This window comes from Gadus morhua, chromosome 9 (genome assembly GCF_902167405.1).
Source record: "Gadus morhua chromosome 9, gadMor3.0, whole genome shotgun sequence".
In the NCBI taxonomy this organism is placed as follows: domain Eukaryota; kingdom Metazoa; phylum Chordata; class Actinopteri; order Gadiformes; family Gadidae; genus Gadus; species Gadus morhua.
Window position 1 is genome coordinate 600,001 of NC_044056.1, and position 17,500 is coordinate 617,500.

At 52.1% G+C, this 17,500-nt stretch overlaps 1 protein-coding gene across 7 annotated transcripts in view; it reads right to left on the reverse strand.

Moving 5' to 3' along the window:
- Nucleotides 1-17,500, reverse strand: part of shank3a (SH3 and multiple ankyrin repeat domains 3a) — a gene marked incomplete at its 5' end in the record, with an annotated part of 49,924 nt that overhangs the window by 9,944 nt on the left and 22,480 nt on the right. For 4 of the 7 annotated variants that reach the window (XR_003978045.1, XR_003978046.1, XM_030367308.1 and 1 more), the window contains 8 exon segments: nucleotides 2,288-4,386; nucleotides 4,532-5,061; nucleotides 6,398-6,503; nucleotides 7,290-7,417; nucleotides 8,172-8,195; nucleotides 8,780-8,860; nucleotides 13,418-13,553; nucleotides 14,470-14,594. Coding sequence is in view for 5 of the 7 variants with exons in the window: in XM_030367308.1 (XP_030223168.1) it covers nucleotides 2,288-4,386; nucleotides 4,532-5,061; nucleotides 6,398-6,503; nucleotides 7,290-7,417; nucleotides 8,172-8,195; nucleotides 8,780-8,860; nucleotides 13,418-13,553; nucleotides 14,470-14,594 (3,229 nt within the window). 7 annotated transcript variants of the gene reach the window in all.

Consider the following 17,500-nt stretch of genomic DNA (forward strand, 5'->3'; position numbering starts at 1 on the left):
CTGTAGCTATATGATGCAGATCCACACCGACCATAGCTGTAGCTATATGATGCAGATCCACACCGACCATAGCTGTGGCTATATGATGCAGATCCACACCGACCATAGCTGTAGCTATATGATGCAGATGCAGAAGCACATTATCTTCAATATGAAGATAAAAGTCAATATACCTTTGCTTCAATTGACTCAAGATTACACACATCAAATGTGGGGATCTCATTTTAACCAGGGGCAGCTAAAGACAGGAACAGATCTGTTACTCATACACATATTTGCTGTTTCTTGGTTGGTCTTTTTTCTCCCGGTCTTTTCCCTCAGTGGGATTTTCCCAACGTCTTGAAACACAGTAGAGCCAATGAGTGAAGGTCAAGGGGGGCTTCTACCCTGAGTTACACCGAGCGGGTTCTACTATTCCCACAGGAACCTGGCTTCTTTACTCCTTTATGTTCAAAACAAGTTATCTTGCAAGGTGGCCTGCTTTTGTTAACACACAAAAGGATCATATGTTTAAATGTTTAAACAGTAATATAATGTAATACAAGCAAGTTTCTAACACAGTTGAAATTAGTTTTAAGCAAATAAAAATAAAAAATGCTTAAAAAGCAACCCTAGTTAATGAACAGAAATTCCATGTTCATGGGGTTTTAACACTGCATGGTGTGAATATTGACCAAACACAGACTGTGAGTGTGTCCAAAGTATCATGTTCAAAACACTTATCTCACATATCTGCACATGTGTGTCATTAAACGGGCTGTAGTTTAGATTCAAGAGCAATCATTTGAAGGTTATCTGTTAGAAAGGGCATAGCCATCCGTTAGATATTAGTGAGTGAAGTGCTCTGTGAGAATCTCTGTTCTGGTTGACTACTATAGTGTTTACATTTTCCAATGCTCCTAAAAGGTACACGGTGATGCCTGACAGAAGCTATCCCTGATGATAGATAGTGCAGACATGAGTGAACTGGAGAGGGTCATAAGGTGAGGTGAGGTCCTAATCACTGAGGACCTTAAGGGGCAGCTGATAAGGATGCACTGTTTATTAAAGGGCCCATGTTCCGTTGGTTAAGCCCAGGGGAGGTCTGTGTCGGAGGTGAGGTGAAGGGGTGTGAAGGTTAGCTAGGGTAGGCTAGCAGGCGTCAAAGGTCAGAATTCGACAGAGAGGTGCTTAAAGTGGAACCGTCATACTTGCTATTTTCTAATGAAAGAGGATACTGCTTCATCTGGGTGTTATGAAGAAATCATATGTTTTTTCGTTATTTGTCTGGAATTTGTGCTCTACATTGGTCCGCTGATGTCGTCGGTCCAACTTTTGCAAGATTCTTTTTACAGAAACAGAGTTGATGTTGACACTCATATGAAGCAGTAGAGTGAAATAGATGAGCATGATGGTTCACACTCTAATGAATGAGAAGAGGCATAGAGGTAATGCATATCCATTTGCCTAGTGTTACCTTGTTTGCAGAAAACAGACTCATGACTGACTACAAAAGTGCACGTACGCACGCACGCACGCACGCACGCATGTATACAAAGATACTTTAGATGACTCTGAATTTTTGACAGGAAATAAATGGCATGAAATTCCTGAAGGGGTTATGGTTCTAAGTGGAATGGTATTTCCATATGTTTAGCTGAATATCAGACTGACCTAAATGAGCCAAGGTACAGCTCTTAAAGTTATTTTGTCCAAAGCAACATTGAAATATGCAGACAAGGTAACAGTTAGTATTAGATAAAATGCATCAAAGTGAAACCTACTTTTGGAGAGGATAAGTCAGTTGGTTTGTTAAGGAAAAGGCTAATTCAAGGTGTACATTTACCCTAGCAGATATAAGCTTAAAGTTTACCCTCCTCGGTGTCCCTCTCACATCTGTGGGAATATAAAGGACTGCATTGTAAAACACAAACCCACATGTGATACCACACTAAATAGTAGCAAATAGCATAGCTCTTTAAATTGTTTATAGATAATATATAGCCTATTATTTAGCATAGCCTGGGATGTTAATGCTATCTGATGGCTGAACCTAACAGATTTCTATGGCAATCTTGTTGCTACAGCTAACTGGTAGCTAATGACATCTATATGCTACAGCTAGCTGTTGTGACTGCTATTTAGTGGTTGCAGCTAGTTGTTGGCTTTTGCCCTGAGTGCTTAATACCATTACAGTGGAGTAATATAATAAATACTAACGATACGCTAATAAATAATAAATAAAAACACATAAACCTAATCTCTGCTCCTTGTATGTTTTGAACTCGGTTTCATGCATTAAACTTACCGGGCTCCGGTCACTGGAGACTTCCTGCCAGGGTCCAGAGACGCCCCCAGTGGTTCCTCTCCTAGCGACCTGGTGTCTTTGTTGAGTTGCTGGAGCCTTGAACTCAGCTCTCCCATGACGGATGGTTTCCCGACTTCATCTGGTCCCAACCCTAGCCCCAGCCCACCTAGATTTCCCAAACTCCCAACACCTAGCCCGATCCCAGGCCCACGGGGCTCCACCGGGTCCCCCCACAGCTTGGACCGCCGCTGGAAGAGGTATCGCGGCCTCGTCGGAGCCAGCCCGGACACCGACGCGGAGCCACCGGCGGTCAATGACGCCCCTCCGGCCGCGGCCGCCGCCAACGCCGCCACCTGCTGCTGGGACAGCAGCTCGCTGTCGGAGCTCTGCTTCAGTAGGGGGTCCCTGAAAGTCACCGGGCCCTTCCCGCCTCCTATCTGGGACTTGAGTCGTGGCTTGGGAGGCACTGGTGGCTTGTCGGGCATGAAGGTCTGCCCGTCGTAGGAGGAGGTGTGTGTGGTCTGGGTGTCGGCCGGCTCGCCGCTCTCCGACGAGAGCGTGGACATGCTCGACACGGTGGAGACGGTGCTGGTGGTCTCGAGGTGGTGGTCTCGCTCCCGCTCGCTGGAGCTGCGCGTGTCGGCCTCCTCCACGCCGGAGTCGGCGGCGGAGCCGGACTCCCCCACAGGCGGGGGCTCCAGAGGTTCAGAGGGCTTCCCTGAGACGGACGCTGTGCTGGGCGACGGCAGGGGGAGGGGGGTCTGAGGCTGAGTGGGGGTCAGCGTGGGGGTGGTGGGGGTGGAAGGGGTTTGGGGTGTCAGTGTGGTTGAAGGGGTGGTGGGGGAGGAGGAGGCAGGGCTGGTCTGGGACGAAGGGGTCCCCTGAGCCTTCGCCTGCAGCCCGTTTGAAAACTCATCCGGCGGCGGCACCACACCGATCTTACGCAGCTCCTCGCGGGTTTCTTCGTCACTCGATGACAACATGGCGGCAGGCAGGGTCACGGTGTAGGGATCCACGTCCTCCTCAGAGCTGCCCTGAGCGAGGGCCATCTGTTGGACCGGGCTCGCAGAATGGAGGACCGGGGACTTGGCCTGCATTTGGGGTTGTATTTGTGGGGCTGTGGGACTGGGGGATTTCTCCCGGGGGCTTGGAGGTTTGCTTTGTTCAGTGGCTGTTGGGGACTGCGTGGCCTCAGGTTCTGAACCCGCCCCCAAAGATTGACCATTACTCGTGGCGTGCACCATGACGAGCCCGGCGGTCTTCTGCTGGGACGTGTCCAGGATGCTGATCAACATGGTCTTCTTCTCCTCCTTGACCTCCTCCCCTCGTCCCTCCAGGTCTTGTCTGAGCGACACCGGAGAGGAGGACGAAGACCACGGCGGTTTGGTGGACTGAGGGGCTAACATAGCCCCTAACGAGGATCCATAGCCCGCTACCTTGGAGCTCTGGGAGGAGAACGGGGGCGATGCCTGGTCCCCCCCTCCCAGCTGACACTCTTTGGTCTGGATGTCCATGAATATCCCGCCCGGGCCCGCTCGCTCCTGTTTAGTCCTGGGCTCGGGGCTGCTGGACTGGGACTGGCTTTGAGAGGTCAGGGCTCTTTCCCTTGCGGCCAGCGCAAGAGCCAGCGGGGAGTTGGGGTCCAGCGGCTTCCCCGTCAGCGGGTGGATGAAGGTGGTGCCGCTGGGGGAGGGGCTCAGGGCCAGCGCCGGCGGGGGCAGCTGGCCCAGCTCCCGGCTCAGCATGCGCTCGTCGACAGAGCGGGACGGCGTCAACGAGTGGGCCTCGGGGCCGCCGGCGGACAGGCCCTCCAGCGTCCCCACCGACAGGAAGACGGGGGACTTCTTCCGCTCCTCCAGCCGCCGCTCGCGGTCCTTGACGGCTCCGGCGATGGCGGCAGCAAAGGGGCCCTTCCCCTGCAGCAGGGCCTCTCCCTGGAGGCGCAGTCGCTCCCGCTCCGCCGCCAGCTGCTGCTGGTAGTACTCTGCGCGGCTGGTGTGCGTGTGCCCGTGGGCGTTGGCCAGCCGTCCTGAGGGTGAGGTGTCTCGCGAATGGGCGCTCGCCAGCGCCAAACTCGCTCTCTCTTGGGCATCCTCCACCTGCAAGCAGAAACCATTCCAACCACTCAACATAAGGAACTCTTTTTATAACAAGTCTTCAGAACAGGACGGCTCTGCGGCCGCCAGTCTCATTCATGCTTTGTGTTACTTTGTGATGCAGTGAGTGATGAACCGGGTCCCGTACCTGCAGCTGCTTCACCAGGGGGCTCTTCTTCCGCTGCGGCTTAGTGGGCGTGTACATCCCGATGCTGAACTGCCCCACGTTAGCATAGGGGTTGTCAATCACCCGGCCCTTCCTCTTGATCCGCTCGGGGGGTGTGGTGGCCGCGGGGCGGGGGATGTCGGTGGCCTCCACCGGGAGGTGGGAGGAGTCCTGCAGGATGATCATGGAGCGGGCCTTCTTCTGGCGCTCCAGGTGCGAGGCCTGGCGCTGGGCCTCGTAGGGCAGGTCCAGGGAGGACGGCTTGAAGCTGGAGCGGCCCCCGGGGTCGTGGCCCTGGCTCTGGGTCCGGGAGGGGGGGGGAGGGGGGCAGAAGCCGGGGGGAGGGCAGGTGTCCTGGTAGTAGAGGGCGGGGGGGGGAGGGGGAGCACCCTGAGGAGGGGGAGGGATGGCGTGGGGGGGGTACTGCTCCCGGAGGCTGTCGGTCATGGAGGAGCTCCGGGGGAAGCGGTGCTCGGCCACCAACGCCGACAGGCGGTCCTCCTCAGTCGCACCTGGGGACAGGAAGTCAGCACAACTAGACTCAGACAGGAAGTCACTGCACCTAGACCTAGACAGGAAGTCACCGCAACTAGACTCAGACAGGAAGTCACCACCACTAGACTTAGACAGGAAGTCAGCACAACTAGACTCAGACAGGAAGTCACTGCACCTAGACCTAGACAGGAAGTCAGCACAACTAGACTCAGACAGGAAGTCACTGCACCTAGACCTAGACAGGAAGTCAGCACAACTAGACTCAGACAGGAAGTCACCACCACTAGACTTAGACAGGAAGTCACCACCACTAGACTTAGACAGGAGGTCACCGCAACTAGACTCAGACAGGAAGTCACTGCAACTAGATCTAGACAGGAAGTCACCCCCACTAGACTTAGACAGGAAGTCACCGCAACTAGACTTAGACAGGAAGTCACTCAGACAGGAAGTCACCACCACTAGACTTAGACAGGAAGTCACCGCAACTAGACTTAGACAGGAAGTCACCACCACTAGACTAACGCCTCGTGCCCACTGCCTCCGTCCGTTGACTGATCCCCATTGACTTTGAATGGATACGGACGTGCAATGCATCGTGGATCCGTGCGCTGAAGGCTCCGTCAAAAAGTTGAAAAATGTTAAACTTTTTCGGCAGCGACGGATCCGTCATCCAATCAGATCACATATGCAAATTTAAGAACTGTGACGTTACTCGGGCTCTGACGACCCTGGAAACCTCCCCCATCCGTCAGCCACGCCTTCCCAGTCCTTTGACTGACGGTGCAGTGGGCATGAGGCGTTAGACAGGAAGTCACCACCACTAGACTTAGACAGGAAGTCACCACCACTAGACTTAGACAGGAAGTCAGCACAACTAGACTTAGACAGGAAGTCACCACCACTAGACTTAGACAGGAAGTCACCACCACTAGACTTAGACAGGAAGTCACCACCACTAGACTTAGACAGGAAGTCACCACCACTAGACTTAGACAGGAAGTCACCACCACTAGACTTAGACAGGAAGTCACCACGGAGCTCCAAGGAGCTCTTGGACTTCCTGAGGACAGAAATTCCCCACACCAAGAGATAGCTCTGAGACTCTTCTCAATTTGCAGCATATTGGATAAGTTAGTACTATTATTATGTCTGTGAGGACATATCATACACAAATCAGTGCCCTTCGACATGTAAGAAGGTGAAGTTGAAAATAAAAATAGAATTTGATTCTGAATCTGATGCACCAAATATATATTTTCCATAATATGCCATGGTGTGTCTATGCAGTCAGATCATTCTGTCAGCATAATAGTGAGCCAATGTCAAAGTATGTTGGATGTATTGCCTTACCAAACGACTTGGTCCTCGACATACCCTTTGGCACCGGCATGTGACCTCTCTCGATCCCAGGGTGGAGGCCCCCATGGAGGAGCATCCCCTGCCTCTCGAACAGCGACTGAAACACAACACAACGTATGCAATGATTCATCCTGTGATCATATTGGTAACTGCTACGGCACGATTTAGGCGTGAACACGCACGCACGCAGTATGGTATGGTGGCTAAAAAGTGTTGATTATCTGGTTGAATACCAAAAAAGACCCAAAAAAAACAAAAAAGAAATAGGATCATGATGTTTTTAAAGGAGCTAGGCAAACGGTGCGCAAATGTAGTGGACTGTATTTCTCTGCTAGCTTCGAACTCAAGTCTATTTTGGATATCAAAGTTCAAAAATATAATTTGGGGTCGGCTTCAACATGGCCGTGTGCTTTGGACTTGTGTAATATGACTGGTGCTAATACTGGATATTAAAAATACTAGGTGTGCAATGTAATGATCCATAGGAGGCTAAACAAATGCGCCTGAAAAACATTAACATTATCCCCAAAAATATGGAGACAATATTTGGTTTACTTCACTTTATTCAATTTTAATGCAGTATTAAAATAATATATGAAAAAAATATAAAATAATATATATATTTTATTATATTCTTATTTTATGCTTTTATCTGTCTTGCCTGCCGCTCTGGGTGCAAACATTGTCTGTGTGTCAGCGCTGTCGGCCTCAATGTGCTTTGAGTTACCCGCCCAGGGACCAACGCTGGGGAGAGCCAATCAGTTAACACGGGCAAATATACAAACAAACGCTAATGAATGAAACGACCGGGACGGCCTGGGACGGCCTGGGACGACCTGGGACGGCCTGGGACGGCCTGGGACGGCCTGGGCCGACTCCTTACGCTGATCTCCGCCGGGGTGATCCTCCGGCTGGTCGGCCTCTGCTTCACCGTGGCCGCCCGGTAGTCCCCCTCGGGGCCGGGGGGCCGCATGGTGGGCTCCTGTGTGGCCAGCATCTCGTCCAGCCGCTCTGTGGGGTCGGAGAGGACGGCCAGCCTTACATAAGGACCGCATGGAGCTGCAGTCCACGGCGGGGCAACGCCCACAGGACACAACACAACCCCCGGTTGGCCTTTATGGCAGGGTTCAGGGGCGTCGTTTATAAGCCTTTAGTAACGATCAACTAAACATTAATGATGGTTTGTGTTTGCACAGCCCTCCAGCTCGTCCAGTGGACAGTACCGACTGGTAGGCTGCTCTGTCCATCAACCGGGTGGACACGCCCACTTGTGATGTCACTACAGGGGCGGTTTTCACACGGCTGGTAATGGCTAATCAACAGCACACCTGGTGGTGAAATAGTTAGAAGACTTCAAAATAGCACCTCTCAATATTTACAAAATAATATTGTTTCATGATTTCACGATTGCTTCCTCATTAACTGAAGGCTGATCAATTAATGTTTTGTTAAAGATGAGGTCATCATCAACTAAAGGCTTGTAAATGACTTGTGACTGATAAGGCGTTAACAAAGTAAAACAGATGAAGACTTTATGAGCGAGAGGGAGACCACATGGAGTTGGGGTGTGTGTGTGTGTGCGTCATAACCGTCCTCATGGGAGTGAGTAAGTGGCGGGAGAGGAAATGAAAAACAGGAAATTAAACAAAGACGTGGGGAAGGTGAAGGCGTGACTGGTTCGTAATCACCGACACTGTGGAAATCAAAAGCCGACAGGTGAATCATGACCTTAGACGCTCAGGGACGTGGCGTAGCTCACACTCACCTCCTCTCCGGCGGCGGGCGGAGGCTTGGAGGGGAAAGTGACAGGTTCAGCGGGAGAAGGGAAACGTTAGGGTGGAGCAGACAGGGCGGAGAGACTCAGAGTGGGCTTGGAGAGCCACCGAGCGTTGCTCCACAATCCAAGAGGCATTAAAGGAACATAAGAGTAGAGAGGAAAAGTGCAGATGTGTATGTGTGTGGGACTTAGTGCGGGTGTGTGTATTTGTGTGTGTGTGTTTGCTTTACGTCTTCATGCCTCACTCTGTGATTGTGTGTGTGTATATTGTGTGTGTGTGTGTGTGTGTGTGTGTGTGTGTGTGTGTGTGTGTGTGTGTGTGTGTGTGTGTGTGTGTGTGTGTTAGTGTGTATATCGTGTGTGTTCGTGTGCGTGTCTGTGTGTGTGTGTGTGTTCGTGTGTGTGTGTGTGTGTTCGTGTGTGTGTGTGTGTGTGTGTGTGTGTGTGTGTGTGTGTGTGTGTGTTCGTGTGTGTGTGTGTGTGTGCGTGTGCGTGTGTGTGTGTGTGTGTGTGTTCGTGTGTGTGCGTGTGCGTGTGTGTGTGTGTGTGTGTGTTCGTGTGCGTGTGCGTGTGTGTGTGTGTGTGTGCGCCCTCACCCAGCTCCTCCAGCTCCGCCGTCATGGACTTGGACCGCAGCGTCAGCGTGGTGCTGGGGGCCCTCTTGGGCGGGGGGGGCGCTGGGAAGGACAGAAGGCACGGCGTTGAGGACGACCCCGCCGCCGACCCCTTGGCCCTGCGGCTCAGCGCCCGCCGGGCCACCTCCAGCCGGCCCGCCCAGCCGGCCCTCAGCGCCCGCAGCCGGGCCGGGCCCGGGCCGGCGTCGCAGGGCGTCAGCACCTGGGTCTCCCGCCCGCAGGCGCTGGAGCCCGACCGCCTCATGCTCCGATCACCGATTGGCTGGCAGGGAAAGCGGGTCCGATTGTCCCCTTGACACCACCACCTCCACCACCAACACCACCCTCACCACCACCACCTCCACCACCACCTCCACCTCCACCACCTCCACCAACACCACCTCCACCTCCACCACCTCCACCACCACCACTGTGGCCCCTTCAGCCAGCCAGGCACCTCGGCACGGAGGAGCCAGCAGGGGAGGCGAGGACAGCCCGGTCCTGGTTGTTACCCCTCAGTACCAGCCCGGTCCAGGTTGTTACCCCTCAGTACCAGCCCGGTCCAGGTTGTTACCCCTCAGTACCAGCCCGGTCCTGGTTGTTACCCCTCAGTACCAGCCCGGTCCTGGTTGTTACCCCTCAGTACCAGCCCGGTCCTGGTTGTTAGCCCTCAGTACCAGCCCGGTCCTAGTTGTTACCCCTCAGTACCAGCCCGGTCCTGGTTGTTAGCCCTCAGTACCAGCCCGGTCCTGGTTGTTACCCCTCAGTACCAGCCCGGTCCTGGTTGTTACCCCTCAGTACCAGCCCGGTCCTGGTTGTTACCCCTCAGTACCAGCCCGGTCCTGGTTGTTACCCCTCAGTACCAGCCCGGTCCTGGTTGTTAGCCCTCAGTACCAGCCCGGTCCTGGTTGTTACCCCTCAGTACCAGCCCGGTCCTGGTTGTCACCCCTCAGTACCAGCCCGGTCCAGGTTGTTACCCCTCAGTACCAGCCCGGTCCTGGTTGTTACCCCTCAGTACCAGCCCGGTCCTGGTTGTTACCCCTCAGTACCAGCCCGGTCCTGGTTGTTACCCCTCAGTACCAGCCCGGTCCTGGTTGTTACCCCTCAGTACCAGCCCGGTCCTAGTTGTTACCCCTCAGTACCAGCCCGGTCCTGGTTGTTAGCCCTCAGTACCAGCCCGGTCCTGGTTGTTACCCCTCAGTACCAGCCCGGTCCTGGTTGTTACCCCTCAGTACCAGCCCGGTCCTGGTTGTCACCCCTCAGTACCAGCCCGGTCCAGGTTGTTACCCCTCAGTCCCCCAATAGAAGCGCTCCACCTCCAAGGTAGGCACAACGAAGCAGCGAACACGGGTGGCAGAGAGAGAGAGCGAGACGTCCATTGCTCTTGTCACACTGCGACGGCGGGTCCAGAGTGGTCCCGTCGGGGCGGGTGAGGGGCGCGGAGAGGGGACCCGCCCGGCCCGGGGAACACGCTCACACCCTCCCGGCGGCGCCGCTCCTTTCAGACGCGGTGTTAACGCGCCCTCACCTTGGTTAGGAACACGGCTCCATGGTGGCCAGGAACGCGGACGGTGAACCAGGACTGGAGCAGCTGAGGGAGAATACTGTCACACACTACGGGTGCAGCTCCCATGAGCCCAGAGGCTGCTCCAACTTCACAGCACCCTGGCAGACAGCGTGCTGCCCCTCAGAGCGCGGGCGGATACCGATGCTTTAACACACAACATCCATCCACTCGTTTACATGGAACGACAAAAGAGAGAGATACAAATACCAGAGCACAGGCAGCCCAGCCAGGTTTGACGCCGTCCAAAGAAAAAAGCAGAGAGTCCCAGGTTTGGATCCTTCAACGTGATGCAGCCCTGAGCACAAGGCGATTCTTCCTCCAGCAACGCAAACCCATGGCCATCGATTCCATCCCCAACACCCCCGGTGCTCGGTGGCTAAAGGTTTCCAGGCACCATCCCACGCCACTAACTATTCAAGCGGAACGCCTGTACACCTGCAAAGCGGTCTCGGCGGACCGCCCCGGAGCGCTGTCTATATATACGTCTGCGCGTCCCAGATGCCTCCCGCGTCGCCACAGCTGGACCACGCCGTGCGGGAGTCAGCAGGAACAGAGAGACTCAGACACCCGTATCAGACGTCTTCACTCTGCTCCTTGGGCTGCAGACACTGGTAATGGAGCAGGGTGCAGTATGCAGAAAACACAGCAACGGAGATCGACACACTGTGTGAGTGTGTGTGTGTGTGTGTGTGTGTGTGCGTGTGCCAGTCTGCGTGTGTGTGTGTGAGTTTGTGTGTGTTTGTGTGTGTGTGTGTGTGTGTGTGAGGGAGGGAGGAGGAGAGGGAGAGAGAAGGAGAGAGGGAGAGATGATTTTGCTGTAGAGTAATGCTAAAATCAAACATGCAGTGTAGTCACCATGGCAACGGTGGCAGTAGTTAGGCCTCGTATGGTGCAGCAGAAGTGTGTGTGCGTGTGTGTGTGTGTGTGCGCATGCTTTCGTGCGTCTGTGTGTGTGTCTGTGCGCAAATGTGTGTGTGTGTGTATGTGTTTATGTGGTTCTGTTGCAAAAATGCAGAAACTCCCACTGAAGATCAGTGTGAGTGTACAGTCAATTGAAGAGAGAGCAAAAACACGATAGATGAAATAAAACTCACAGAATGTGTCTCGGATCTCAGTATCCTCATTATCTTAGAGCCCAGACGCAGTCAATCTCTCTCGTTTCCTGCTGAAGTCTGCACCATCCACCGGGCGGAATCACTCGGAAAGTATTTGAATACTCAACGGCAACATGTCCTCTGCTGATGTGTACCGACGCACGCTTTAATGGCCTTATCTACCCCTGTCTCTCTCATCAGGGTCCCCTCCCATCGTCCTCTGGGCTCATCGGTGACGCCAGGGTCATGAGCTACAGACACGCCGAAGAGACGTGTCTTTAAGGAAGGGCTAACCGTTAACTTAGTTGGACTAAAAGAAGAACATCAAGTAACAACGATAAGGAACCTAAAGCCAAAAGTAGGGTTGCTAAAATATACGCTTGCTTAAACATTCAAGCGGAGTTGTTGATAAGGTTAAAGCTCTATTTAGAAGTCCGCCACTAATTCCAATACCATTCTAACACACTGAGATGTGTTTCAGCACAGAGGCCGGAAGACAATAAAAGAAGAAGGCAGATGAAGGAAAGCCATAGACAGCCAGACAGATCCCCCCGCCATGCCCTCACACACACACACACTCACACCCAAACACGCACACGCATATGTGCCCGTGTGCAAAGTGGTGAAGGCTTGTGCATGTGTTAGTGTGTCTGGTGTGGTGCTATGGAGTGGTGGACTGTACTGTTGACATGGAAACCACATGACGATACAGCAGGATGCCATGTTGCACAAACTACTCGTCTACCAGAGACGACACGCTCCTCCCAACGGAGCCCGGCTCTGAGGCCTGCCCCCCCGCCGTCCGACGCCCCCCCGCCGTCCGACACCCCCCAGCCCCCCCGACCGCACCACGGAGGGAGACTACCAGGACCGGTAATCACACCAGCAACTCTCACCGCACGACACCCTCCCCCCTCCCGCCGCTCAGGTACAAATGTGTTGTTGTTGCTGTTGGAGTTCTTCATTTTGTACTCAAGCCTGCCACGACTTTGGATCTGACAAGAAGACAACACACACTCAGTGTGTGTCTGTGTGTGTGTGTGTGTGTGTCATACTCCCAGTGTCTATGTGGAAAGCTCTGGGACAAGCACCCACAGACAAAGAGACCAAAACTGAACTCTAGCCCACTTAGTCGTAGGTGAGAATATTTTGCAGTATACCTAAAATCGTATTTACACAAATTGTGCAAAAAACGGTGCAGTAAAGAGGAAATCACTCGTCTGCATCGGCACTGTATGAGAAGAAGCACAGTCGCTGCTCGTGGAGCGCAGAAGGCCGTTGGCCATTCGATGACCTTCTCGTAGACGAAGACGTGCAGGTCTCCTCAAGCTCAACAACACCTGGCACTCCTCTGTGTGAGGTCGTGGCGAGTCGTCGCGAGCATGTGCGGCGTTTTGATTGGTTTCCTACCGCGAGACACATTAAACGAAGGCTTAAGGCGAAATCGAAAGACTGTTTTGGGTCGGTGGCGACACACCAACTGCTTCTCAGCAGTCCGTTTGAATGATTTCGCAACATCTTTATCGTATGGTGGAAAGACGATTAAACCTCCTTAAACATTTTCATGTGATTTGGAAGAATGAATGCAGGCTGCTTTGCAGAGAGCTGAGTCTTATCTCTGTGTCCTGATGTATAGGCAGAAGTGTGAGTTCAGCTTAAAGGATCCCGCATGGCGCCCCTATTCCGGCGACATTCAGTGGCGCAAACAATTGGCTTACCCAGAATGCATTTTGGTAGGAGCACAATCCCGACTTAAACGTAAAACGTAAACGTAAAAATCACCGCCGCCACCCAAGGCCAGCCGGCGGCCTCAATGAAGGACAACACACATGATTCCACCTTTCAGAGATAAGCAGTGCTTTATCGACCTTTAGGCCACATTTGTTGATTCCAATCCAAAGCCGATGGGGTGTGATGCCCCGCCGGTGTGTTTCAACCCCCCCCCCCCGCGCTACTCACCTTTCTTCCGGACCACCTCCTCAGACTCTGGTTTGCGCGTCACCGAGACCACCTTCATGAGCAGCCCGCTCCCCCCCTGGCGGATCAGAGACACCACCTGCTTGTGGCCCACCTTCACCACGTTCATCCCATTCACCTGGGACACACACACACACACACACACACACACACACACACACACACACACACAGTATATGAACGCAGGCACGCACAAACACACACACAAACACAGACATATATGCACACACACATACACACACACACGCACATATATGCACGCAGGCATGCACACACAAACACACAGACACACACACACACACACACACGCACACACACACAAAACGCATGCAGGCACATTCATGCATACAAGGTTATGTTAAAACATATTTAACACAAGGGCTGCGTCGCAAATTGCATACCAGCAAACTAAAGCTGAGTGTGTAGAAAGTCCGACATCATATTAACGTGTACCCTAACCCTACCCCTAACCCTACCCCTAGAGCCCTAAAGGGGTAGGGTTAGGGGTTCCCGTGAAGGGGTAAGGTGTCCCAATAGGTTAGGGATCAAGGGGGAGTGCTGTGTCCCTTCAAATCATCCCTTGACCGCGAGCCAGCTCGCTAGCTGACTTGGAGCTGAGGGCACTCAAAGCGAGTGTTCCTGTTGAGGGGAGAGGAATGGGACCGGGCCTAAGCCATCGGTGGTCCCTCCTACCAGGTCCTAGTGGCTACCTCTACCAGGAAGTCTCCTGTCCTAAGCCCCGCCCTCCAGGTCCTAGTGGCTACCTCTACGAGGAAGTCTCCTGTCCTAAGCCCCGCCCTCCAGGTCTTAGTGGCTACCTCTACCGGGAAGTCTCCTGTCCTAAGCCCCGCCCTCCAGGTATTATTGGTTACCTCTATGAGGAAGTCTCCTGTCCTAAGCCCCGCCCTCCAGGTACTATTGGTTACCTCTATGAGGAAGTCTCCTGTCCTAAGCCCCGCCCTCCAGGTACTATTGGTTACCTCTATGAGGAAGTCTCCTGTCCTAAGCCCCGCCCTCCAGGTACTATTGGTTACCTCTATGAGGAAGTCTCCTGTCCTAAGCCCCGCCCTCCAGGCCACGCCCTCCACATCCACCGACTCCAGGTACTGCAGCGCCGGGAACGCCGGCGTGGGCGTGAACTCCTCGATGGGCGTCTCCGCTGCCGTGGCAACAGACACGACACGTTGAGTTAACACACATAGGCACACATTGTGTAATGTTAACAACCGTTATGTTAACACACATAGGCACACGTTGTGTAATGTTAACAACCGTTATGTTAACACACATAGGCACACATTGTGTAATGTTAACAACCGTTATGTTAACACACATAGGCACACGTTGTGTAATGTTAACAACCGTTATGTTAACACACATAGGCACACATTATGTAATGTTAACAACCGTTATGTTAACACACATAGGCACACATTGTGTAATGTTAACAAACGTTATGTTGTGTTAACACACATAGGCACACATTATGTAATGATAAAGGGGAAATATTAAAGTCAAAGTCAAAGTCAAATCTATTTGTATAGCACAGTATCAGACACAGTGGTTATTCAAAGTGCTTTAAAATTAAATAAATAAATAGAATGAAACATATATATAAATAAACAAATAAACAAATAAAAATGTCTAATTAATCAAGTAACAACAGAATAAAACAAAACAAAAACAAGATTCATTGAAATTGACATTATACCACCAGGTGTGAGGGTGATTAGCCGTTACAAGCCATTTTGAAAAAATATACATCTTCTGACATCACAGGTGGTCGTGTCCACCTAGATGTGTGACGGATAGATCAGCAACGTTTGCTACAGCCCAGTGGGTAGGCTGGTAGACTGATCTATCAGCACACATCTAGGTGGACACGCCCACCTGTGATGTCAGAAGCTTCACATAACTAAAACGGCTTGTAATGGCTAATCACACTCACACCTGGTGGTATGATACGTCCCCTTTAACACACGTTATGTTATGTTAACGCACATTTTTGTTAAGCTAACACAGGATAACACACATTGTGTTATGTGAACCCCCATTAACAAATGTTGGTCATGTTAATGAACGTAATGCTATGTTAATACACGTTAACAAACACTATGTTATGTGAACACGCGTGAACACACATTATGCTATGTGAACACACAATCTGTCTGGATGTTCTGCTCTATTCACCAGAAATCTTAATTCACTGTGCATTGTAAGTACAATGCAGACTTGATCACGCTGATTTTATATTGTATATTACACATTTACAACGGCTTTGTTGAATACTGCTGGACTTTCTTGCACACATAGTAAGGAGAGATAAGGATGAAATCAAATGCTTAATAAACAATAATACTGTATATTTGCTCATATCTCTACTTCAGTTACAGTTTTAGAAGGAACTTGTAGTAGCCATTTGCTGTGTACTATCTAATGTTATAATAAAAACAGAGCTTTATGAACCCACTATACACCCACCTCCACATATTCTCTGTTACCATAGCGAGGAGATCAAATCACACTGTGAAGAAGTTGTACACTAATCACTTTCGGAATATTTGTGGAAACACAAACGCATGCACGCACACACACAAGCACAAACGCATGCACGCAAGCAGGCACGGGCTTACACACACACACACACACACACACACACACACACACACACACACACACACACACACACACACACACACACACACACACACACACACACACACACACACACACAAATGTGCACAGCTACAAACTCAATTTAATCCGGGAGACAGTCCAACTATGCTACTATTATTGTGCGAATGTGTGTGTGTCTCTGCGTGAATCTGTGTGTGTGTGCACGTCGAGGCAGTGTGTGTGTGTGTGTATGTGCGTGCGTTTGTGTGAGTGTGAGTGTGTTAAGCAGTTATGAGCAGTAAAACAAACACAAGAAAGGATGCCCACAAGCGGTCGCCATGGTAACCTGCCCGAGCTGGAAGCAGGGACGTGCATTAGCAGAGTGGACACAGTGTGCAGGTGGATAATGGCACACAAAGTTCTCACAGTTGGTGCTTCTGGGGATCGTGCTGATTTGTATTTGCCCGACGTGATGAGGCGTTGTACCTTTCTACCCCTCCGAGCTCCGTCCCAACCCAAGCTCTTAGTGATGATCTTAAAAGGACATGTGATCCAAGATTATTGATCGGCCCATTATTTAGCCAAAGATGGTATTATCTGCTGCATTGAGCTCACACTTACACACTCCTAGAATACATTCAGAAGATGAAACAACATCTTGTGCAGCTGTGCTTTGTTTTAAGTTGGGTGCATTGTGCGTTGATCTGTTTGGGAGCACAGGGACGGCATGAGGCTCAGGTGGTAGAGCGGGTCGGCTGGTAACCAGAAGACTGCTGGTTCGACCCCCGGCTCCTCCTAGCCGTGCCGAGTGTGTCGCTGAGCGACCTCACGTTGTCAGCCGCTGACCCTAGCCGCTCCCGACGAGCTGGCTGTGGCATGGTGGCCACACTGGGCGGTGAACGAGTGCATGAATGGCTGTGGCATGGTGGCCACACTGGGCGGTGAACGAGTGCATGAATGGCTGTGGCATGGTGGCCACACTGGGCGGTGAACGAGTGCATGAATGGCTGTGGCATGGTGGCCACACTGGGCGGTGAACGAGTGCATGAATGGCTGTGGCATGGTGGCCACACTGGGCGGTGAACGAGTGCATGAATGGGTGAATGTTAGGCATGGTGGCCACACTGGGCGGTGAACGAGTGCATGAATGGGTGAATGTTAGGCAATGTTTAAAAGCGCTTACATTGGCCGCTGGTTCGTAAAGGGCTGTAGACCATTTAAGATTTAACTTGCAAATTGTACATTCAGGCATTTCCATGGATTTAAGACAAAGGAGAAGGGGTAGATACTTTGTGGTAACCGAGCGGGATTTAAACGCCAAGGAAAACCCGGAGAGATGCGAAGAGGATAAATAATCTTCCATCGTCATGGACAACGTGAGGTCGCTGGACAATGAGCTGGACGAACTGGCAGCCCTGGGGAGGAGTCGGAGCGAGGTCGGTGAACGTA